Raw genomic sequence first — 26,455 nt, forward strand, 5'->3', positions numbered from 1 at the left:
AAACCAAACAGAATCAATATCACCTGAAATTTGTTAGTTAATTTAATATTCAGTTAAAACCTTAAGCAACAGTTTTTTTATACTAAGCTCATATCTGATTTTTTTTTAGTGCGCCTCAAGATTTTAGTACAAAAAAAAATAATAGAAACCTTTATAACATGTGTCGCATTGCGTCCTGGTCAATACATGTTTCGGAAGTTTTAAAATGTGTTCTTTATGTATAACTAGTATTCGTAAAGATAAATCATCAATTATTTATAAAAAGTACACTGTGAGAAAATAAGTGTTGGTTACCTAGAAAATGAAACATCGGTGCTGCGTCAAATGCACGTTTGGTAACTATATATAAACTTAATTCCGTTGTAACAGTTTATACAAATGTTTTAGGATTTATGCTAAGATGAATTTGGTGGAGTATTTTGACCCACTTTTTCCTTTCTCTCCCCCCACCCTTAGCACAGAATGTTTTTTCTACATACATCTGTCGCCTAACGCAGCCCTTATCTGTGCACCAAAAAATACTTTTTTATGCGGATGGCGCAGGTTAAGAAACTCAAGGTTAGTATGTATTCGCACACAAGCTCTATCTAACCTGAGATTACCAAGCACCAATTTTGCACCATTACAGCCGTTTGGGATGCTTAGTACATAGGGACCTTAATGTCTCCTCCACATGTCTAAAGAATGGATCGAATTCACCCTTAAACCATGTTAAAGCTTGAGGGCCATGCTCACTATCCAGCTGTAAAGTGCCTCCCAGAGCCGGAAGGTTCATATGGCAGAACACTACTATGAAAAATATTGGCCTATATGATTTTGAACACCAATGTATTCATGTATAATGCGGTGTGTTACTTACATTTGAAGATTTGCAGCAAGTAGCAGAATGTTTGGGACATCCACAGTCATGAAAGAGAGCAAAAGATTCCATAGATATTCCGTTCCTCGGATTGGAGAGCTGCAGGACACTTTTCCCTTCTGAGCTGTTACTCTACCCATGGCAAGAGGGAGTTTGCAGCTCCAAGAAACCACCATCTGCTGGAACGCAGATTCAGGATTTCATGCTGCCATGTTTCAGGCTGACTGAGTTTAGTATGAGCTACTTACCCTCATCACATGAAGCAGCGGACAGATATACAGTACCCTGCACCTGTTATCACTGCATGGGATACTGTGCAACGTTACAGGGCTTTAATAGGCTGAGACAAACACCAGGCAATCTAATTTTAACCGATTGCGTGTTTTGGGGGCGTAATGTGACAGTTTCTGATGCTTCAAAAGTATAATCATATTAATGATATAATTATAGTTTACAATTGATCTGGGAAATAACAAGTAAAAAAATGGATGTTGTGCTCTAAGGTTATATTTATATAATTCCACATAAGAATGTAGGTAAAGAAAAACACCTGTGCTGAGGAGTGTGTGCAACTCTGGCAAAGAAGGGATTCCAAATGTTCAGCATTTTGTTACCAAAGATGGAGTGATGTAGCATAAATCAGAATAAATAAAATGAAAGTGGTTGGCTTCTTTTAAAAATATAAATCTTAATATAGACTATAGTGCTAATTTGCATACTCTCTGAATCTGTAAAACTATTTGATCTGAACTGATAAATTTGGCACATACAATGTAGAGCTTCCGCACTGCTCACTCCACTGAAATACCCTTCACTAAAACAACTACTGATCTCCATGCTGCCAAAGAGAAAGGTCATTACACACTGCTCTCATTACTCAACCTCTCTGCAGTATTTGATACTGTGGACCATCCTCTTCTCCTTCTCTATACTCTTGGTATCTGTAACAAAGTTCTATCATGGATCGCCTCTTCTCTCCCATCGTGCGTTCAGTGTCTTTTTTGCAAACACCTCCTCCATCGATCTCTCTGTGGGGATACCCCAGGGCTCTGTCCTGGGACCTCTTATTTTTACACAATCTCTCTAGGTGACCTAATCTTCGGTTCAAATATCACCTCTATGCTGAAGACACACAAATTTACTTTTCAACCCCTGGCCTTACACCTGCTCTAAGAAGGAGAGTAGGGGAGCGCAAAGAGAGAAATGGAATGTAAAAAATTGCACCACTGGAACCGACAGCTAATACACTAATATTAGCATGCAATCCAGAGGTAACAGGCTGGGGGTGTGCAAGAGAAAATACCCAAACCCAAAAGTGCAAGTCACAATTCTATCCACCCCTAAATAGGGGAATGACCAGGGGTGATGGGGAAAAAAATATAAATATATAATAACCAATGGAATGGGGACGGCCATGTGTGAGTCTGTACCACACAGGGTATCTTGAGCATGGCGTCCCTCTGGCGTGGCGTCCCTCTGCGTGCGCGGTGATTTTGTGGTATAGGGAGATGAGCCCTCGTGATGCCCCAGATGTCAATAGGGCAGAGAATGCCCGGATAATATGGTTAAAATACAAAGTTTAATAAAGTTATATATCTTATAAATCATGTTATATGTTTTACATATTATATACTTTTATATGTTTTAAAATAATTATTCCTAGCATGTGTCAGTTAGCATGAGTGTTTTATGCTGTTATTTTGTTTTAAAGTGTATTATATTGTTTCCATCGGCGCCTTTGCCCCCCCAGTTTTAAATGTAGACAGTAGCAATATGCACTATGTCCACTAGATGGCACTAGTGTGACATTTCAATTCACTGCCATGTCTTCCTACTATGGGTACTTGATTTGCACCCCTGCCCTAAAGCAATCACTTGATAGCCCTTTTACCGTACACCAATCAATAGTAGCCACTCGCCGGCTGAGCATTGTGGCAATCACATATGACCACCGAGGGCCATGTTCCTGGGAGGATCTACGAATGGCTGTGCCAAACCCCCACACAGCCTCCCCAAAGCCAGCACCAGGCCCCGAAACCATCAACCAGACTTCCAATGTGACCAGCCACTTTCCTGTTCCTCCTATAAACCACCAAACATATCTCACTTTGTCACGCTGTGCTCACCACAAACAAGACGAGACCCTCGGTACTGAGGTGGGAATAGAGATAACACCACCGACAGGCACGGGGGTCCGGTGTGGAGTGCGGATAGTTGATATCGCCAGGTCTGGAGTGGAGAGGGTAGAGTCGTCGTAATACTTGCTCCCACCCGTTCCCCTGGAACCAAAATCGGCATCCAATCCCAACCGCGACCGCTACGTTCGATTTTGAAAACTTGGCCACAAAAAGTCTGGACATGAACTCCAGCGGGGCAGACTTTTTGAAGTCGGTTGTTTTATTATTCGCGCAAGAGCAACTTTGAAAAGCCCGCCTGCACTTTTACTACTGGGAATCTTCAATCTGATTGGCTCACACGATTCTTATAGTATCGTGTGGGTACTTTCCCAGCAGCCAATCAGAGCCAAGCCGGTATAAAAAGCCGGGTCACCGGGAAATCTGAAATTGCCAAGGGGCATGCACAAGTTTGCCACCTCCGTCCCTGGCTATCTCAATGCCACCCCTGGGTCAGGCTCCACTAGGTCTGGCAGAACAAATGGCAGCCCGGACGAACGCCATCGTCCCCTGGACCTGGGTACTTGAGCCCTTCCCCGCTACCCAAATGGCTTTCACACCTTTGGCATCTCTGGCTACTTTGAGCACCGATGTCCAACAGACGTACTGCTTAGTAACATGGCCTTAAGCTTGCATGTGTGCCATTCGATAAAGTTCCTATTCGAGACAAATGTTTAGCGACAAAGTGGCGAATTAAATTGAAATTAACCAGAAAAATAGTGGCGCCCTTGCACATGAATATTATATATACAAATAAATACTATAATTAGTGATAATAATACAGAGAAATACAAACGTGAAGTGGTAGATAAGGTAGAATATGTTGACTGCGCCCGTCTCCAGAGAGGGGATGGTTGTCCAACCGTCAATCAGCACATGTGAATGAAAGAACACAGCAACATAGTGTAATACAGTTAAATAACCCTAAACAATAAGGGTAAATGAACAAGAGTGTTAGAGCAATTGGTTAAAAATGACAAAAAACAGGAACTGCCACAGCTTCCGCGTCAGGCTCCTATCGAATCCTACTTACAAAATGTAGGTAGGACATGCGCATGTAATAGTCAGCGTCCACGGTGAGATAGCAGTCTCTCCACGTGTAGCGTTTGTAGAGGCGATTATCCGTCTCCTCTCAGACCAGCTGGGGGGTTCCGAAATTACTCCGTCTAGTGTGGATCCGTTTGTGCTGCCACCAGACCGCTCGTGCCGGTGGCCTCGGTGCCTCTCTTAGGTCTGCCCAGACCTTCTCGCGAGACGACATCTGCTGCGAAGGCAGACGTACGTGATGGCGCCTCAGTTTCACGATGCCAGTAGAATAAAGGGACGTGCGCTTAGGTTCCTAGACGGGGGGGGCTGTGACGTCACCCTACGCGTTTCGCGGACGAATCCGCTTCCTCAGGGGTATATTGAAGTGTGAAAGTAGTCCCTACCACAAGGGATTAAATAGTCCCAAAACTTTCATCCCAATTGGGGAAACGTGTATAAAATAAAGTCCGATTGGGATGGATAAACTCAACACTCTAAAAAAACACTCTATATAAACACTTTGTAAAGACTTAAATTCATTAATATAGACATAACTAATGATGATTAAATGCAGAATAATCCTAATAGAAATTAAAAGAAAATATGACATGATCTGATTACTTAATGGCATAAAACAATGCTAACTAATGAACACTAATACAATAGATACTTGCAATAAATTGTTATACATTTTAGATATATACTAAACATAAAAATGATAATAATAATAATAATAAAGATAATAAAGATAAAATTAAAAAAAACAAAATATATATAAATGTAAGTAAACATTAAAAATAAAAATGAAAATTAGAAAAAATGAAAGTAAAAATATCTTAACTTGTCTGACATACATATTATTAGTTTGGAAGACAGGAGCTGTCTATAGCGAAAATGAAATAAAATAAAATGATCAATGAAGCGAAAAAGTACACTCAAATGGCAAACGTTCCCTTGTTCCACATATAGATTTTCTTAGATAACTCATGTTTTATCAAATATGATGTTAACATGTGCAGTAATAGTAGACAGATGTACACTAATCTTAAAGGAAAGGAACTATACTGAAATCCACGTTAAGTCCCTGTGGTGACAGGGTCTTTAATTCGTAGATCCAGTAAAGTTCCCGTTTGGCTAACTGTCCCTTCCTATCTCCTCCTCTCCAGTCTGGTGAAGGTGCTTCTATTACAGCGCATTTAAGTCCTTTGGGGTTTTAATTATGTTGATGTTTGAAATGCAATGAAACATTGTGTGTTAGTAAACCTTTTTTTATATTGTAGATATGTTCGTATAATCTTTTTATCTGACGTGTGGTCATATCCACGTACTGCAGGCCGCAGGGACATTCTAGCAAATAAATGACATAACTACTATTACATCCTATCTGGGTTTTGATATCATATTTGCGAGACGTGACATTTGAAATAAACTCCTTAGTATTTGTGCTGTATTTGCATGCCATACATTTACCACAACTTGCATAACCTTTTGTTTTAGAAATAGGAATTTTGTTTATATTAACAGGACAACCAGATCATCATTTTTGTTTAAAATTGTTAGCTTTAGTAAAGATGATTCTAGGTTTGTTAGGTAAAATGGTAGATAATTCTTTATCCCTACATAGTATTGGCCAGTGTTTTTCGAACACTTTTTTAACCGTTGGTGCCATTTGGATTGTACTTAGTTATAAAAGATTATGGTTGTACTGTCCCTTAGTTCCTGCAGCATGTGGGAAGGATCACGCAGATAAGAATGTTGTTTAACAACATATTTTTGAAGATGAAAATCTATGTACTGTGACAAATTGCAAGTGAGAGATTAGATTCCAGAAATGATTGGACGGGCCGGAGGCCGATCCAAACATTTGTGTATCTTGGGAATTATGTAAAAAAGTGGAACTTTAGGGAACTTGGTGTCCAAAAATTCAAATTCTTTGGTTGACAATATTTGATTATCTAACCCATACTGTAATAATTCAACCATCTGTTCTTTATATTCCAGCATAGGATTAAAGGGGAGGGTTTGGTAGGTGGTAGTATCCTGCAATATTCTGTTGGATTCCATAATGTAGTCATTTTTATCCAAAACTACCAACCCCCCCCCCCCCTTTGTCAGCTGGTTTTATAACTATGGATTCATCCTGCTGTAGCTGATCCAGTGCTATTTTTTCCTTCTGACTGAGATTATTTTTATTGTTAAATTTGAACAAACGACTTTTGTTTTCCAAGTCTTCTAGTACTAATCGGGCAAATGTGTCCACGAATGGTCCACATTCATGCTTAGGAAAGAATGTTGATTTCTTTTTAAAAGGAGTAGTACCTATATTTGTTGCAGATATATTATGATGAACACCAGAGTTATTATTCATTTGGTTTGTGACAGCATCCTTGATATATTTTTTCAATGCTAACTTCCTTATATGTTTTTAAAAATAAAAATAACACAAAGCCCAGCACACACTGTCTTTAGATAATAGAACAAATGAAAAGGGATAATGCCAAGAAGAAATGTACTGACATTTAATATGTAACACAAACCACCAGTATAAGAACCACACCCACTACATCAAAAATTGATAACATGCAATAATAAAACAGGCAAAAACAAAGGGAATAATGGAGGGAGGAGAGGGCAGTGAATAAGGTACAAACACAGTAGGGTCAAGACAACACATAGGTGGGTACAAACAATGGGGAAGCAGCAGGGGGGCTGGGCTTTGTGTTGTGTGTGCTGGGCTTTGTGTTATTTATATTGTATATTGGAGGTATTGGGTCCTCCATAGTCCGTTGTACCCTGCAAATATTCTTTTGCCTTCTAGTGTGTGCTGTATATCATTTTTCTGTTCCTTATATATTTGTTCACATCTATATATAATTGAAAGCTATTGGGTCCACAAACTGGCGCAAAGGAAAGTCCTTTACTGAGAACCTGCTTTTCAGGTTCGGTTAGGACCCTTTGGCTAATGTTAAAGATATTGGTTATTAGTGGCTTACATGTCTGTGATGTTTTTCTCTTTTTTGTTTTACCACCCCTTTTACCTCTGGTTCGCTTTTTCGCTTCCTTGAACTTACGCTCAAATCTGTCTTTGAAAAACCTTCTGTTCTCGAATTTGTAGATGGGGGTCTCTCTCTCTCTCCTGTCTCAAGTCTAAAAAAAGAGAATGGAAGGTTTAGGTTACCTATTTGGCTGTGATGTAGAATTTTCAGATGCATGCACTAATACTTGATACCTATTTGTATGCTCATGCTCTCGGCTCTTGTCTCTACTTCTAGATCTTTCTAGCCTCACTTCATGTTTGTGATACATGGATGTGGAAGATTCATATTTGTCTCTAGAAAGCGACCTATATCAACTAGTAGGTTTCGGATCATGTCTAGATTGTGTATGTCTGGATGTTGGTTTTCTACCTTCTCTCGAGAAAGATCTACATCTACTAATCCTGTCTTCTCTGGAAAGTGATCTGTATCTACTTCTAGATCTTATTGTTCTATGATGATGATAATTAGATGTTTATGGTGCTGTGTCTAATGTCTGAATTTTATCAGATCTAGATTTCTGAGTTTTAGATGGTTGATAAACCATATGATCAGCTTTTGTTGTAATCTGTGGGATATTCTGTAAAACCCCATCATTATTTGTTGTTTTATTAATTTGATGATTCTCGTATCGTTTAGGATGGTGCTTGTTCTGTTCTCTAATTAAATTGAACGGTATAATTCGGACAATCACTAATTTCAGGTGGGATGGGAGAGCCATTATTAATGGCAATACCCGTTTCACCCCTTGAAAGAGTCACAATTGGTAAGTCAACCTCCGTTTTGTTGTAGGAATGTGCATTGCCAAATTGCTTTGCATGCAATGTTTCCAATGAGTTTATTATAAAACCCCAAGTGTCAAAAGAAGAAATATCTTAAACAAAAATAGGAAAAAGTTAAATTACGGTCTTTATTAATGACATCCTACTTCCACTCAACTTTTGCTAAGATTTACATTCAAAAGAGCACATTGTATTTACATGCAGTGGGTACTTCAAGGTTAACAATGGAACGGAACGTACATAAGATTAGATATTTGATTAATTCAAAACAAAAATTAAATACACTGCTTCCCCTAAAGAAAACAAAAATGAACCCATGCCAAACACATTCACACACCATCTAGGAGAACAATGTTGCAAATGCCATCGGTTTCCACTTCAAATACATCTTGAACACCTAAAACCCGAGACTCAATCAGATCACACCAAGAAAGATCATAATTCAACTGTAAATGCTTATATAACACTGATTGGTCAACAGTTTACATAAATAGTGCAGGTTTTATACAGCTTCAGCAGGACAGCAACTATATTTAGAGGTTTAATGCAAATTTGTATTGGACACTACATTCAGTCCGGGCAAGTTCAACACATCTGATAAGAATGAATGTCAATACTGAATAGTGTTGAACCACTTTTATGTAGCAATGGGACTTCACTAATGTCATTACTTCAAATCAATCTGTAATTTCATTGAATACATTTTTTTAAAGGTGCAGTTAGCCCTACGTTTACTTTTTTGTTTGTTTGATCTTTTAAACAATGTATTGTACGATGTACACACAAGACCCAAAACTAAAAATGGCTGCCACGACTCCTTCAATTAGTAACATAACTGGACTTCAAATCCTATCGGGAAAGATTATAAGACTTCTTTCGTGATTAGACCATTTGCAGTCTTCATTAACAAAAAAAATGGGTTTGTGCTGCCTGGTGGGATGGAGAGAAGTGATGATAAACAGTAGGAGTTGCCATGTGAATACTCTACTGAAGGCTTTGGGCCTTTATAAATAAAAAGCAAAAACAAAAAACCCAACTAGGAAAAAAAATTAAAAAAATAGGGTTGTTATCTGCTTTAAAAAGGAATCACATTGAGCTCAATTTGAAGATATGGATTTTTGTATTGGGAAAATGCACCTTTACAGTGCCCTTCTGCCAGGTATGGCGTGGGCACTTGTTTTCTACGGGGTAAATCAGGCCCACTGCTCCATTTCCGGTATGTGAACCAGGCCGTGTCATGTGATCGCAGCTGGACTGATCACATGACCCAGGAGTGGCGAGACTCTGGTGGTGCAGGACCTCTTGGTACTAGCAGTTACACAAGCATGTCAAAATACAAACCAAGTGAAAGGCGTCATTACATACTTCCGTGCTAGAAATCCCGGAAACTTCTAGAAAGCCAAAAAATGTTTTAAAAATTTGAACTACAACTCAAAGTATAGCTGTGTCCAACCAAGTTGAACCTACAGTACGTGACAAGTGCTAAAAACTGTGTCTAAAGTTTGTCAGTCTCCAAAATTAAGGCTTATCCCCACCACTATGTCTATTAAATATGTTTTTACATTATTCTACTATACATTCAGGCAAACAATAAAATGGTGCACGTCTTGTGAAATAACCATCATTACAACTATATAATAAAATGAGGACCCAGCACAGCTGTGAACTATTACTGTCCATTTCACGTCCTTTGCTTTGTCCTGTCCTCTTGCGGTGTGAAGAGGCACATAAAGCTGGCCAATGGGTAATTCATACTGTGAAAACGTTAATCACTGGGATAGATGCATACAAAAAAGAAAAACAACCAGTGCACTTGATATATGATTATATACCAATAGAATGTACAGCATGCACAAAATGTATATACTAAATCCAATGACGGACTGAGGGAAGTGTGCAATAGTGTAACACAACACTCGGTGAAATTCATTGGAGGAGTGAATACAGATGGGAAGATGGGCTGCTATAAAGGGGATAACCTAACCCCAAGTGCACATGTGAACAAAAACAATGAAGAGTGCACACCCCTATTGTAGATATGAAAGAATACAAACACATTTATTAAAATAGGGACAACCAAGTCCGCTAGCAATATAAAAAGGCAATATACTTGCAAAGATAAAAAGTCAACCAAATGAGGCTGTAAACTCCGCAGAGTAATGTAAAATCAAGCCTTGAGGGCCAATATATCGGAGGAAATTGTATATGTCCACTGACAAACCTGTAGATAAATGTGAAGTGATCTACAGAGTCCCGTGATAGAGTTGCGGTGAATAGAGGATGTAGGCTGACTCCGGCAGTAGGGGGGTTGGGTATGATCTTATAAGTCCCCCTACTCCTGTGGTGGGATCCCAAGTTGCTGATTCGGGATCCCAACTGCCCCTTCACATCTCCTGTAATCCCCGCTGACGGGCGTGCGGCAAGCGTTGATCCCGAATCAGCAACTTGGGATTCCACCACAGGAGCAGAGGACTTCTAACATCTATAAGATCATACCCATGTCCCCTACTGCCGGGTCAGCCTATATCTTCTATTCATCGCAACTCTATCATGGGACTCTGTAGATCACTTCACATTTATCTACAGGTTTGTCAGTGGACATATACAATTTCCTCCGATATATTATCCCTCAAGGCTTGAATTCACATTACTCTGCGGCGTTTTCAGCCTCATTTGGTTGACTTTATCTTTGCAAGTATATTGCCTTTTTATATTGCTAGCGGACTTTGTTGTCCTATTTTAATAAAATGTGTTTGTATTATTGATTGTATATCTGCAATAGGTGTGCGCTCTTCATTGTGTCTGTCTTATATCCTTTTATATAGCACATGTACCATGTTATGAAACACATTAAACCTCAACACCATGTACTTCCTATGTTGTGGACCTTCATAATAAGGCACTGGCTCACAATTAACCCTTTCTATTGCCGGGAGGCGCAGCCATTGGATACAAGCAGGTAAATGAATGCATTAGCTCTCCAACATATAGCCAAACAGCATGCATCAGGTTTACAGGTAAACAGTACATACCTTAAACCGCTCAGCATAATTCAAGTACTTGGAGACGCATGTCAACATTGTGTGTATAAACGGTCCTATTATGTCAGGTGTTCTAATAGCACGCAATGCGCGACAGATACAAAATACAAGTATATGAATGATCGAGTCATACAGATTAGAATTTGCCCTCTTGATAAAAATCTTAGCGCCGACATTATGTTCTTCTAGGTGACAATACAAACATTCACGACAGTTCTACGATATTTTCATGTGGATATGCATTTGGATGTAGTTGAAGATCTGGACCCATGGATAACAGTAAGCCATACGATGAAAGAGTACACCTGTTTGGCCCATGAAAAAAAAAAAAACCCATACGGAAATCAGTGTCCAATGTAGCATGGCCAAGATTAAACATGTCTCCATCATTCTCCAACAAGTAGGAAGCCCTTATATCGCTGTAGCAGTTGAGATGACATTCCAGCAGCAGATGAATGTGTACATAAGTACCACTGACCTTCAAACAGAACGGACGGTATAAAAAAATTATTTTGAAACCAGTTGAGGACTATTGATACCAAGGTGGCATTTATACTTCTTTGCAGTCATTGTGATTAGCAACTACAACGTCATTCGTGTCTGTAGGATAGCCCAATATTTATTATAACAGGAACTGGGTCGGAAGGATCTTCCTGTCTCATCGCCACACTCTACTTCTTTCCCTTTGTGGAATTGTTTGTGCCAAGGTGAAACAGAGACAGGATATCGAGCATTGCTTGTCTGATGTGTTTCCCAAAGCGATGCGAATCCTGGGAAAAGAAATGGACCATTTTAAATTCACAGAAAGCCAAAACCAGAACACAAGGCCAAGTGCCCATCTCTGTGATGGAGTTCAAAACTTGGCGTGTTTCTCGCCATATATCTTTTCCTTAACCTTTGCCGTGCTGGAGGCAGGGGGGGGGGGCTGGCATGCATAAGAGCACTCAGTTGTAGCAGTTAGCCCGAGAACACTTGCCATTGAGTGCCTATGATATCCCAGGTACATCACAAGAGCCTTTTGTACAAAGTTTGTCACAATACAATTGTTTTTAGGACTGTATACTTATTTTAGGCATTTATTTCACGCTTTATACTACTTTGGCTTTTTTTTTTTATACTCGTACTGTATTTTGAAGTTTTTCCTCCATAATTTGGGAAAGATCCCAGACAAAACTAAATTGAGTTGAAAAAAAAAAAAAAAACAGAATCAAAACATGAATGTATTTTAGAACCAAAACACTCTACCGTGGGGAGGGGGGGTTAAGAGTCGCCAAGGTGGGGGGGAGGGGGAAGGGAACAGAAGAGGGGGTCATGAATCGCCAGCGTGGGAGGGGGGGGCGGGGTTAAGAATCGCCAGCGTGAGGAGGCGGGGGAGGATAGCGGTTGAAGAGTCGCCAGCGTGGGGGTGGGGGAGAAAAGGGGGTTATGAGTCACCAGCGTGGGCGGGGGGGCAGAGGGGGTTATGAGTCGCCAGCGTGGGTGGGGGGAGAGGGGGTTATGAGTCGCCAGTGTGGGCGGGGGGGAGAGGGGGTTATGAGTCACCAGCGTGGGCGGGGGGAGAGGGGGTTAAGAGACGCTAGCGTGGGCGGGGGGGGGGGGGGTTAAGAGTCGCCAGCGTGGGGGGGGGGGAGAGGGTTAAGAGTCCCCAGCGTGGGTGTTCATTGGCAGTTGGCAGCAGAAAGTTTAGTTGGATTTTCAATGGGGATGATGGTTGGTTGATGGCAAAATGCAGACAGAGCAAGAGAACAGCAGAGAGGAGACTAATTACAGTACATAAAAGATGGATGATGTGGACGGAAAAGGCGAAACATCTCCAACTAACTATTAGGGATGTACAAGAGAGGGACAGAGAGGCCTGTGCACTGGGGCAGATTGTATACGGACAGCAGGATTGTCCCCAATGCACAGCACAGGGAATGGTCACGGAGCGAGAGAACTTGCTCTTTAAGTTGTACTGAATTTAATAGCAGTTTGCTTATTTTACAAACAAATTGAATAGATTTAATTTGAATTCCAATGTTCATTTAGTTAAAAAATAAAATGTAATAGATGTAAGGGGAGGTGCAGGACCAGTCACACCAAACCCCCTCCCCCTTGGGTTACCGCCTCAGTCACTGATTGCGCGTCGGACCGCCTGGCAGCGCGTGCATCAGTTTAAGCCGCAATCTGCGGTCTAGGGGTAGTGATGGGACGCGCGTCTTTAGTAGCGATGGGGGAGGCATGGCCATGACGTCACACGGCCAGTTTGCTCTCATTGGCTGAACCGCCAACGCTCGGCCGTCGCGCCCAACATCTTGTCTTTTGGCAAAGGCGGTCGTGCATCGCGCTTTGTACACACACACACACACACACACACACACACACACACACACACACACACACACACGCCACATAAAGGGCTTTACTTTGTGTGCGGCGCCCACACGACGCGACCGGGGACGAAGCCTTACACATCCTCTGCACACGTACGAGTGAGCAATGCACCCCCCGGTTATATTACATGCTAAAACCCTCCCAGAACTGTGGAACGCGCGGCGATTTATTGTAACTATGGAAACGCAGCAGTTCTATAATATTGTTTCTATAAAAAGGCTACTTTGTAACCCCTTTGCTGCCACAGAGGTCTAAAGGGGGTAAGAAGATGAATAGCTTTCTAAACCTTTTGTTATTGAAAAACGAATGCTAATTCTGAGGGGGAACCCTTTTTATTTACGGCTCAAGAGAAAAACTCCATGTAGCGATAATGGCATTATTAGAAATGGGGCTGGAATACGGACTGGCGAAGGAGAAATGTTTTTTATGTCGTATTTCTTTATTTAATGCAGGTTTATTGTAGATAAGATATAGGTTCTTCTCTGCAAAAACACCCCTCAATTTAACTTACAGACCGGGCTGCCGACAGCTTTCCCAGGGACGGAGACAAGGACAAGAGTTTCCTCCCCCCGTGGCAGCAGCTCTGCGAGCCCCCCTCTGTCACACTTCCTGGCTCCCACCCCCCGCCCCCCCTCATATTTCCCCTGTTAACACGTAAAATAACCCTTTCAATAATGCACGCGTGATCTACTTGACCACTGTTTTCAATAGCTCTGCTGTTAAATGCGCCAACGTTAAACACAACGTCTGGCGTTAATGGGGGCAGCCAGTGACCACTACAAAGACCAGTAATGCACACCCTTTGATATAATAAACCTGCCCTTTTCGCAGAACATGTATGTCAGGGAAGGTGTTGAAAATCTAGTGGCTGGATACATTTGTGGTACTGGCCTATCTCCCAGAAAGGTCACTGCAGGTGTAGGCCATTCTAGGAAGGGAAGGTCTATTGATCTAATCGCAATATAAATGCTATTGTAACAATGAAGAATGACGGTTGGTATTGTGACGGTTAAGGCTGCGCTTATAGTGCCGGCGACATCGCGGCAAAACAAATGTATTGCCGCCGTCGCGTGCGCATATAGTAGAAGCGACGCGACGGCTTGGTCGCGATCGCTGGAAGTCAAGTCAATGTCATTTTTCCAGCGACCGCAGCGTGACGTCACCATCGCCGGCGAAAGCACCATAAGCGCAGCCGATGTCACTTTTACCAAGTTGCACATGTTTAACCACAGCTACAGTTGAAGAAAGAGGCGGCAGAAGGGCACGCCAGCGGAGGCGGCAGAAGGGCACGCGAGCGGAGGCAGCAGAAGGGCACGCCAGCGGAGGCGGCAGAAGGGCACGCCAGCGGAGGAGGCAGAAGGGCACGCCAGCGGAGGCGGCAGAAGGGCACGCCAGTGGAGGCGGCAGAAGGGCACGCCAGCGGAGGCGGCAGAAGGGCACGCCAGCGGAGGAGGCAGAAGGGCACGCCAGCGGAGGCGGCAGAAGGGCACGCCAGCGGAGGAGCCAGAAGGGCACGCCAGCGGAGGAGGCAGAAGGGCACGCCAGCGGAGGCGGCAGAAGGGCACGCCAGCGGAGGCGGCAGAAGGGCACGCCAGCGGAGGCGGCAGAAGGGCACGCCAGCGGAGGCGGCAGAAGGGCACGCCAGCGGAGGCGGCAGAAGGGCACGCCAGCGGAGGCGGCAGAAGGGCACGCCAGCTGAGGCGGCAGAAGGGCACGCCAGCGGAGGCGGCAGAAGGGCACGCCAGCGGAGGCGGCAGAAGGGCACGCCAGCGGAGGCGGCAGAAGGGCACGCCAGCGGAGGCGGCAGGTGAGGGAGTGAAGCATGAAGCACAAACCACGTCAATAACTAAAACAAAATAAAAAAAATCTGGCACCAAATATTGGTTACTTGATAATAAAATTGATTATTATTTAAGTGTCTTTTTTTGCATTTTCTACTTACGGTCTCAGGACTGGAGAATTTGCTTGATATGTGGAAGTTGATCAGATTTTCGCCTACAATGATATAGGACACTCCGTATCCGTCATCAGCAACCTGTGAACACAGCACTTCTATCAGCAAAAGGTTTCTGAACAACATGTTTGTCATTTACGTGTTCTGTGATCCTAGATGTGACCAGCACCTTTGAATTCCGTTCAATGAGAAGTACTTTTTTTTAAATGTATTTATTAACATAAAAAATAGAATGAAACACCCCTTTTTTCCATAGTAAACTAGTCAAGTGTGGAATATGCATTATACAGCAGAGCTATAGAACATGATCAATTATATGCTGTGCTGAGATGTTGCCTTTACAGTTGAAAAGACACATTTCATGTCCCATTAACCTGCAACATAATTCTACCAACAATGTGTGTATTCTTGCTCACTGCAGATTTGATCAAAATTAGATCACTAATTGTATGTAAACACAAAACAAGGAGTCATACATGTAGATGTCATATTAAATACACATTTGGCTGTAACCATGCTAATATTGATGAATGATTCCCTATAATAAAGATGCTTACGCGTTTCGCTTTTAGATTCTTTGCTGTTACTTACAGGTCCAAAGCCTCCTCCACTTGAAACATTCTCTGGGTACTTCTCTAGCTGGAAAAGTTCCACCTGCTGCTGAGGTGTCTGACTCGTTGACAGCCTCCAAGGCTCAGCCAGAACCTAAAACAGACAGTATATATGAAAGTAATGCTCTGCTGCCTGGCAGGGGGGAACCGCAGGAAGGAGATCCTAAACCTACCTCAAGTTCAAAGGTTCAACCCCGTGTAGCCAACCACAAAAACAAACTGAACAACCTATTTAGCTTCAATTCTCTATTCTCCAAGTACAAATTGCTTTTTGTAGGGGGTCTCTGAATGGGGGGAGTGTTTATTAATCAAACGTTCTCTACATGTCTCTCCCTGTCCTTATCAGAGAGCCAATACAGAGAAGGGGATGGTGGCTCTGGCTGTGTACATTATTGTTGAAAACAGGAGGCAAGATCCAAAGAGCTTCATTAAGTGACATAACATGATAACCCACGTTAGGTATCCTATTTGGCCAAAAAAGCCACCCCATAAACGTCACTGCCATTATTACACTTTGGTCCTAGGAAGGCCTGACCCTGTAATTAGTACCCTATGGTCTTAGAGGGCCTGACCCCTTTAAGGGTATGAATCGGAAAGGGAAACACTAGGGTGAGGGGTCACTCTCTGGCGCTCTAGGATGGGCGTCTGAAAAGGAATGGGAGGAACTACCTGCTTACTAAAGGGGAAGTGAATACCTGCAACAGTTCCCTGGCAGAGACGGTGAAAGGTAATTGTGAAAAAAAATTAACACGCAGCTATTCTATATATGTAAAACAGTTAGAGATATTTGGAAACTTTGATAAAATCTCTACAGAGAAGGAGATATGGGCATAGCAGGCACCTTCGTAACATCTGATATTGGTCAGTTACCGAGAAGTAGCAGACAGGTGGCCAACGATTTCCTCCCGCCCCCAAAAAACCCTCCAAACTATAATTCATGTGAAAAGCTTTAGGAAAATGGGTAGATGAGGTGGACCAAATTGACCTGATCTACTGTCACTTTTGGTTTTTCTAAAGTCAATGTCATTTGTAATTAAACGTAAACACTTGGGGCATTTTGAGTTAAGTAGCAGTAGACATGTAGGTGCCCCCACATTCCTTAAACCTTTCCTCCATCGTTGCCAACATTTACTAAGCAGTGTTCAAATGTTTAGGCCAAACGCTTGAACAATATGACCCATACTCAAAAGAAAAGAAAAAAAGTATAGAAAAAACATAATGTATGAAATAATTTGACAGTGGATATGCATGGGGGCGTCTTTGTTTATTATTGTAGTACTTAGTAATTTTCCCAGTGGCACTCCAATTAACAACTAAATGGATACATATAGAATATTGTGGGTTTAGGTTTTGAGCTTGCCAAGACTGTACGTCTAAGCCGTGTTCTACCCATATGACACCTTCTGGTCCTAGAAGATGCCCTACAGCCAATTCAAGTCAATGAGCTGTAAGAGGTCTGCTAAAGTAGAAGACGGCTGGGTAAATACGGCCCCATATCTTCTACACAAACCCCTTCCAAGACCAGCTGCTCCCTCACTCGAAGAACCCAGAGAATATCGGTCTCTTACTTCCTTCAGGAAGGGCGAGTCGACGCCCAGATATTTGGACACCACATAAAGGCAGAACAGGTGGCGGTCGATACCAGACCCGGTCATGGCGAGGCGGTACATTTGCTGATGTTTTTCTGATGCCAGTCGGAATAATGCCAGTCTTTTATCATCATTCTAAAAAATAAATACATTTAAACGACTTCAATCAGGGAGTCCCTTAGAAAAGCTATTATTGAAGGTTAAGCCCCAGTACTATAAATGATACATAGTTTAATACCAACATAAAAGCCCTTTAATAACAAGAGGATTTTTTTTTACATTTCAAAGATTTAAAAATAAAATAAAAAATATTACAGGGAATAAGAGAATAAAAATCAATTAATAATAACTAGTATAAATATTTAAGTATTAAGTGTTAAGTATTAGATGAGACATTACTAAAAATATAACAACCTAACCATTTATTGAATACCTATCCTCTATTTTCTTCTACAAATACATTTTTGTTGATATATAGATAGATATCTATCTAAGGGCCTCATGCAGAGAGCAGCGAATTTTAGAATTGGAGAGGGGGAAAAATTTTAGCTTTTTTGGAGAGTTTTTTTCTCCATATGCAGAAAGGGCAGAAAACTGCATTTACAAGCCTTTCTGCATATGGAGAGTTTCAACCAGCGCTATGAGCGCTGTTGAAACTAGTGGGGAAAAAATCGCGTTTTTTTTTTTTCCCCTCCACCTTTGCGGAGCACCAGCTGCTTGGTGGAGAGGAAAAATGTTGAAAATCGCGCCATTTTTTTGGCGCGAACAGCCACTAGATGGCGATCGCGGCTCTCTGCATACGGCAGAAAAAAAAACTGGAGAGATTAGAAACTCTCCAGCCGCGCGGCGAATTTCAAGGAAAAAAAAAAAAAATGGAGCTTTTTTCAAATCTCGCCATTTTCGGCTGTTTTTAGCGCGATTTTCGCCGGAAAATGGCGAGATTGCTATTAGCGCTGTTCTCTGCATGAGGCCCTAAGTGCGCAATCTAACACAATGAAACAAGAAAATGTACCATTAAATGCTGCCACAGTGTAGGAACTATACACAATAGTACTATATATGGAACAAAAAAGAAAAACACAGGCGCAAGATAATGGTATACAGCTGATATAAAATTGAATAGACTCGGGACACTGTAAATAACCATGAATTGGAGTCTGAAAAGAAACAAGAAAAAAAAACAGAATATGTTGAAAGTACGTTTGTATTGTTAAACTGCGCAACAGTAGAGCGCTACTTACAAAGTAGCAGATAAATCAGGCATGTAGGATACATATAATCCTCTCCTTCCAGCTGCTCGGCGGTCTGCCCTGGCTCCACGTGAGACGCTGAGTCTCCGTGCGTGGGTACAGGTCTGTCCACCGCTGCCTGCAGGTTTCTCCCTGCTAGCCCCAGTCTCACGAGATCGCGAATCTGACGTCACGATGGAAAAGTCCGTCAAACGGGGACGCGTTTTGTTTTAATGAAAGTGGAGGCTTAAAGAATATCTCTATAGCTTTCCCTACTCTCTGGATTGCCGGTATCTAATATACACAAAGATTACTCTGTGGTGATAATATTCCCTGCGTCCCCGTTTGCCGGACTTTTCCATCGTGACGACAGACTCGCGATCTCGCGAGACTGGGGCTAGCATGGGGAAACCTGCAGGCAGCTGTGGACAGACCTGTACCCGCGCACGGAGACTCGGCGTCTCACGTGGAGCCAGGGCAGACCGCCGAGCAGCTGGAAGGAGAGGATTATATGTATCCTACATGCCTGATTTATCTGCTACTTTGTAAGTAGCGCTCTACTGTTGCGCGGTTTTAACAATACAAACGTACTTTCACCATATTCTTTTTTTTTTTCTTGTTTCTTTTCAGAGACTCCAATTCATGGTTATTTAGTGTGTCTCTAGTCTATTCAATTTTATATCCGCTGTATACCATTATCTTGCGCCTGTGTTTTTCTTTTTTGTTCCATATATATTTATTTATTTATTTTTTGCTCAAAAAAGAGCCCGGGCAGTGGTGCACCCACTGTGTGCGTGTATAATATACACCAATATAAACGTACGGTTTGTGTGGGGTCGGACATGGCCAAGACAAAATTGGAGGACTCAATAGTGCAAGAGCGGACCGTCTCAGTCCTGCCTTCTCTGAACAGCCTGGTCATGGATGCCTCGTATGTCAAACAGAACTTTCCTTTGTCCTTAAAATGAGAAGAGAAACATTACAATGAACGTCAGTCAATGTATCGAAAGCACTGTATGTATGGCGTTAGCACCAAATCAGGCACCGCGGACAGCAAAGGGATTAAGATCGGGTGGTATAAGCTTTTACAATTTAAAAACCACAGAAGTTACCAAAACACACTTAAATCAATTAACAGAAGGATATTGCAAAGACAGCACCCATACTCAAGGATACATATTATATACATATTAGTTCTGTTGCGGTTAGCACCCAAGCAGCTTATGATCCTTTTGGTGGGGTGCCACTATAGTGTGTGTGTGTGTGTGTGTGTGTACACACACACACACACACACACACACACACACACACACACACACACACACACTATAAATCCTTGATGTACCCAAAAAGACAGTAGAAAATCTGCTCTCATTATCAAAATAGTAATACGAGTACATATAGAAAGCCCGTTCCTTCTAACGTGCACTTACTCTGTAGTGAGCGAGTTGAAGAGCCAGTTGCACAAACGCATCAGGGCTTGTTCTGCTTTTCTTGATTAGTCCTTTGCCAAAAGAATCAAACGGGAATGAGTGAAAATCGACATCGTCTGCAAGAGCTTTGGCAACAGTCAGGGAGTTCTCAATAACGTTTTGGCACTGAAACAGGAAAACATCGGGGTTACGTAGGAAAGGGTCATTGTTTTGCACTTAATTCTTCCAAAAGACGTTATTGGATTTGAACTTTGTACTGTATCTATTTTTATTTATAGAACGCAAAAAATGCACGGAGTGCTTAACAGCAATGACATGCAAGACTTAATACAAAGAAGTGTATAATAAATACAGGTTGAAGGATGGAAGTCCCTGCACTTCTAATCAATGGTGTTATGAGAGGGACACAGGGGATTGTAGTTTAAGTGCATTAGTGCTGATTGGGCAGCGGCACACAAACTTGAATTGAAGTTTCCATTTGTTAGTGCCCGATCCATAAAGAGATAGACGTGAGTACATGGAAGTGCACATTTTTATGGGAATGTAAGTGGGTATGAAGTGGTCATGAGGTCAAGTTACAGTGCTACGGACATGCTGCGCTGTGAAGGTGATTTTCATTAGATCTTGAAGAAAAAGGAGAGAGAGCAAGCGCGAGGTTAGTGGGTAGTGAAGGTAAAAGTGTTAGAGGTAGATGGTAAAAAGATTTCAGGCATGTCCATTAGAGGGGCATGGCCCGGCAGCAAAGGGGCCCAGCCAGGTGAATAGTGTACGTAGGCCTGCAGCTTAACCTGGGAGACCCAGGGGTGGACTTCTGTCCTGGGCGCCAGGAGTGCTGGTGGGTGTCAGAGCAGCAGAATGGATAAGAGAGAACAGCAGTGAGAAACGTACAGGCGGATAGCGAGAGAGATGTGAGCAGAGATATAAGGAGGGGGCGGGCGAGTGAAGAGCCTTGAAGGAGACGAGGAGTATCGTGTAGGTGTTTAACTCATTACACACGTAACAGAAACAGTGTGGTGTGACGACTATCGTCCTGCAGGTGAGGTCTGTAATTCACTGGTTTAAAACATGTTGAAGGTCACTGCAACAGGCAATGGGCATTTACTACAGGGTAATTACATCTTCAGGGATACGCGGAGCAGGAGTGTAATGGTAACGCGACTGCCTTTAACGTGGATGAACCCGTATCGAACCAAGCATCTTCTGAACCAGTCACGACATCGCCCTGTGACCCAAGCACCAAATATTAGACCGTAAAGGACGAATCGTTTCGGTTACAGAGAGGCGCACACTGCAGTGCTATATAGGAACAAATTATTATTATTATTCAAGAATTACGCTTTTCACACGCCTACCTGTAACAGAAATCCTGTCTTACCTCTTCTGGGATATCCCACTGCAACCTGCCAGGAGGGAGGATATTTGCATGAATGTCTCCCTTGCAATGTCCATCCTCTGTATACCCCAGATCGAAGTTATCAGTCGCCATGACGTACTGAAAACATTACAAAATACAATAGGAAGAGTCAAACACAAGCTCGCAGTCATTTTCTAGATAAAATATTTGTAGCTTGCGTTTTCCCATTTAAAAAACCCCAATGTTATCTAAACAAAATATTCAATTTTGACCTGTGTGCACACTGAATGAATCCACTTCTGTGGAATACATTGTGGCGGTCTTCAAACCCTTGAGTGCCTTAAAGTATAAAGAGTTACAAATTTTTTTTTTTTTTAAAACATCTGCTCTATCACCAAAGAATAAAAAGAAAATGTCAAAAAGAAAAAAAACATTACATTTTTTTTTACTTTTTCCTGTATTGAAAAAATATATGAAAATTGTGTTTTTGGTTTTATTTTTCAAACTATTTTTTTACCGTTTGGTGATCGAGCGGTTACGCAAGAGGTTATTTTAATTCTTTATACTTGCAAACAAATGGACAGTCAGGGCTTCTAATAGTCTATTTCATTTGTGCCTATTCTTGGGCAAGAGTGCGTGAATATTTTGGATGGCGAGACGGATGTTTGCGTAGGTGCCACGGGGTCATGTTTCCTGATGAGAACATTAAACATTCTAATTGCACCAACTGATCTTTTCTTTATACAGCATTTGAAACCAACCTCCCAGAGATGTCCGAGGATTGGGGCATCTGCCCAGGAATGCTCACAGTTCATGCCCATCTTTCCATTCTTGAACACGATAAAGCTGATCGTTTTGTCAAACCACCTGGAAGCAAAATATACAAATACACATTTAAGTTGTGTGCATTGTTGACGGTATTGCGACCCTCATAAGTAATAGAAGGATATTTGAAGATGTGTTGGGCCATATTTACTAAGCAGTGCTATGGTATAAGGCACCTGTCATCGTTAAACACCTCCTGGCCGATTGACGTGAATAGGCATCTTTTGGAAGGTGCATTATGGGATAGCACAGCTTACTAACTATGGCTCGTTACATCTTAGTCCTGCTTGCCTGCTTGCCTAATTGCTAGCCTAATTGAGATCATCACAAACCTACCTCTAAAAATCTATATTAAAGTCTCATGAGGAAGGTAAGATAAAGGCATATACATTACACGAGATACCTCAATGTAAGTTGTAGGGCCCTTCTTCAGGTGGAACTCCATTCAATGAAATGGTGGCTTTTTTTTTTTTTTAAATCAAACTTATTAGAACACATCCAGGTCACATTCAAAGCACCATTAATATTTTATTAAATACATATATATATAAACAAACATCGTTTTTTGATGCTGATATTTTTACATAATGAGGAGTCAAAGACTAATCATTGGGTGTGATCATTCTGTGCACAAAACCACACATTTTTGCTTCATTTATGAGACTGGTTTTATAATGAAAGGAATGCAGATTTTTTTTGGCCAGAAACGACCCAAACGGCCGCTTCAGACAATCTAGAATTACCCCCTAAAACTGTAACTTCCTCCCCAAAGTAGCTTCCATTAAAAAGATTACATCGCAATATAACTTCACATTCAATTGAAAAAAGCATTTAGTGACATACAAAACCCATGCACTGTTGCTCACCTAAAGTACATTTGGAACAATAACAGTCCACAGCAAATTTTCATCAATAACATTTCTTTAGAGTGCATGCAAGGTACAGCTCAACCCCGTTATAACGCGATCCGTTACAACACGAATCCGCTTATAACGCGATGCACGCGTGGCTCCCAATGTTCGTAATTATGAATACTTTACAACACGATTACTGGTATCTTAAATACGTTATTGTACAATGCATACAATGGTACATTATTTCTAACGCGATCCACATAAAACGCGATTCTTTGAACCCCAAACACAGCGTTATAAGGGGGTTGAGCTGTATTTGTCCCAATTGAGTTCCATTCAGTTCAACTGCCTATGAAGAAAACGTTTTCCTTTTAGATGGATCATTTATAGGGGCCGATTCGCATAGGGGGTAGAAATTTGCAAAAATGGCAAGATTTAATTCCATGCGGTTTCCATGAAAGTTTACAAAAAAAACTTTGAAACCCCCTCCCCAAGAAAATGTTTGTGCATCGCACTTTCGGCACCACAAATTCTAACGATACGGCCAAAATTGTTCAAAATTAACTATTCTGTTTTTTTGTCGCTAGCGAAATAGTTCCTGTGACCAACAGTTAATTTTTTTTAATGTTCCATCAAATTTTCAAATCAAAAAAGTCATTGAAATGAATTGAGCATGCACTGCCCTACGGACCTTAGCATTGAAGCCCCACTGGTATCCCATCCCCTCCCCTCCCTAACAGGTTTAAAGCAGAGGGTCTCCGAGAAGAACCACAATGATATCAGCACCAGGGACTCCATGTTCCCTTAGATACTTACTGGAGAAGCGGCTGCCAGTATCTCTTCAATTTATAGGTCCTGCATCAAGCAGCCAATAGGAAGTCGCATGGGATGACGTCAAAGCTTCCTACTGGCCCAAGCCACCTTTAAGCCCGCCATATTGTGAACCCTAGCCGGGCCTTTCAGATGGACATACCTCGGGAAGCAGGGGGACCCCACAGATTAAACCCAAATGCGATCGTGCAGGCCACCTGCTGAACCGCATTTGATTTAATCTGTGGGGACCCCCTGCTTGCCGAGATACATCCATCTTTACAGGCCCAGCTAGAGTTCACAATATGGCGTTGGAAACAAAAAAGGCAAACGCCCCTTTAAGTGAACTTGTTCCCAACTTTTGGATCAAAGCAAACGGTCACTGAAACAAAAAGTATGAAATTCGCAAGATTCGGTCGCGCAAGCAAAACGTTTGCATATCTCAAAAAATGGGCAACTTAATGCGTTGGCTTCATTGGAAAGTTTAAGGTCTCTCTGTACTTCTATATATAGATTTTGTACCTATAATACACAAGTACAGAATATAAAACATATTGTAATATATAAATATGTATACATCCTTGCTGTATGGTGGCACTCAACATGATTGCTAATGGAGAAGTTAAGGAAATCCTATTCTAGAGCATCTGTGAATCACAGAAACGCATTGATGCTGTACTTCATCAGGTCTAACCTGGAAACAAGACCTGTACCTGTCGTAGCATTTCCCATGTAGGAGAGACTTTGCATAGCTGTCCAGGGAGGTTACAGGGTCTTCTTTTTTGTATCCTTGTTCCGTTTCATCCAAAGTTACAAAGAAAGCGGCTTTCTCAACAGCATCCAGGGACTGTCTGTTCTTTCCACTTCCAAAGTAAGCTTTGCGAGCGTTGGCCCAGGGTACTCTAGAATAGGCACATCATACAAACAATGTGATAAACGGCAGTAGGTCGGTTAGATTCTATATATAGATACTCACTAAAACCTCTTCCTGGGAGCACGCGCTACCAATACCTTACACCAGTGGTTTCAAAACTTTTGTTGGTGAAGAAACCCTAATAAAATTCTGTGGAACCCCAACGCTCTCTAATAGTTCTCTCTAGTCTCTCTAAATTCCTCTATATTGGATAACATTTTCAAATGACCTGGAAATTGCAGGGGACCCTTTAGGGACACCCGGGGAACCAAAGGACTCCTATTAACCGTTGCTGGAAAACACTGTCTTATACTTTCTTCCAAGGGACCACACACTGCCAATACCTTACACTTTGGGTTCTTTGCTCCTATTGCCCAAATAACTGGGACCCACAACCGTCTTCTGGTCATAAATAAAAGGTATAGTTTACAGTATGTTACGAGATTATATGGCCATTCCAGGTCTCAGCAGGCTGCAAATAATCGCTCTAAAACCTCCATAAATGATTATGAAACTGGTAGGTTTACAGTTTATCTACGGTTTAGAATACTTCACATATTTTAGATACTTTTGTCATGTAAAAGTCAATATCCTCTAAGAAACAACTAATGACATTAAGCAAAGCATAATCAATATGTATAGCGATTCCAAATTTTAGGTTCTAACCGAAAAACACAGACTCAATCTTGTAACGAAAGGGAAATTAATGTTTCCATTGTTCACACTGAGAAACTCTGGATGTACAAAACTCCACAGAAATACATATACACACAGGCGGTCCTCGGTTATCCAACTGGAAGTAGCTTTGGATGGTGAAACCGTTGTAAAGAGAGTCCCATGTTCATCAGTGGCGGCGAGTGTTGGATAACGCAGTCAGGCGTTGAAAAATGGCCCATAGACAATACCATTCTGTGACTCACGAAATGCTTTTATTTGTGCGAGCTTTCGAGATACACTGATCTCTTCTTCCGGCGATGTTACAATGGATAAAGCAAAAAAGGGTTTTACTTAAAAACAGTGCATCCTGGAATGTATCTGACTGAAGCCTATTCCTCCCCCCCCGTGCAGTATGAGATTTATGACAAGGTTTTAAATGGTTCCTGAATGTTAGGCAGCGTCCACGCTGGTGCTGACCGCATTTGGTGCTGTTAGCACAACCAATTGAAATTTGTCCGGCTGCGCTCACGCGGCGCGCGCTCGTGCATGTACACTCACGGGCGCTGTCCGAGACAAATTTATGGACTTTGAGGTGCGCTGAGGGGTCACATGACCTCAGCCAATCAGCGCCAGTCAGTGTTTTGGCCATGAACCCCCCCCCCCCCCAGGCGCTTATGGGAAAAGTTGCCGGACACCCGAACGCTCATGCTTGTAGAGTTGGTGACGTCACCACACAAGCATGAGCGCGGTCCGCAGCACAGGGGACGCAGCCTAAGTGATGCAAGAGTGCGTGTAAATATAAAATTTATAAAGTGCCCACAGTGCACAGCTTTACAAAAAGGTGTGTGGGGTAGTGTGTTCCAATGGTGTGCATAGGTGTAGAAATGTAAGAGGGTGTTGTACACATGCGGCCAGCTTAAAGCTAATGCGGCTGCC

General features: G+C 42.0%; 1 protein-coding gene across 2 annotated transcripts in view; it reads right to left on the reverse strand.

The window, feature by feature from the left end:
• Window positions 1-10,594: 10,594 nt before the first annotated feature.
• CPT1A (carnitine palmitoyltransferase 1A) overlaps window positions 10,595-26,455 on the reverse strand; it is a 50,666-nt gene continuing 34,805 nt past the window's right edge. For both annotated transcript variants that reach the window (XM_075567638.1, XM_075567637.1), the window contains exons 11-19: window positions 24,663-24,851; window positions 22,222-22,327; window positions 21,482-21,598; window positions 20,107-20,271; window positions 19,497-19,631; window positions 17,424-17,579; window positions 15,836-15,949; window positions 15,233-15,325; window positions 10,595-11,687 (exon numbers count right to left, since the gene is read on the reverse strand). In XM_075567638.1, coding sequence (XP_075423753.1) covers window positions 11,589-11,687; window positions 15,233-15,325; window positions 15,836-15,949; window positions 17,424-17,579; window positions 19,497-19,631; window positions 20,107-20,271; window positions 21,482-21,598; window positions 22,222-22,327; window positions 24,663-24,851 — 1,174 coding nt within the window. In that variant the 3' untranslated portion in view covers window positions 10,595-11,588. The remainder of the gene's footprint in view (window positions 11,688-15,232; window positions 15,326-15,835; window positions 15,950-17,423; window positions 17,580-19,496; window positions 19,632-20,106; window positions 20,272-21,481; window positions 21,599-22,221; window positions 22,328-24,662; window positions 24,852-26,455) is intronic.

This window comes from Ascaphus truei, chromosome 12 (assembly GCF_040206685.1).
Source record: "Ascaphus truei isolate aAscTru1 chromosome 12, aAscTru1.hap1, whole genome shotgun sequence".
Taxonomy (NCBI): domain Eukaryota; kingdom Metazoa; phylum Chordata; class Amphibia; order Anura; family Ascaphidae; genus Ascaphus; species Ascaphus truei.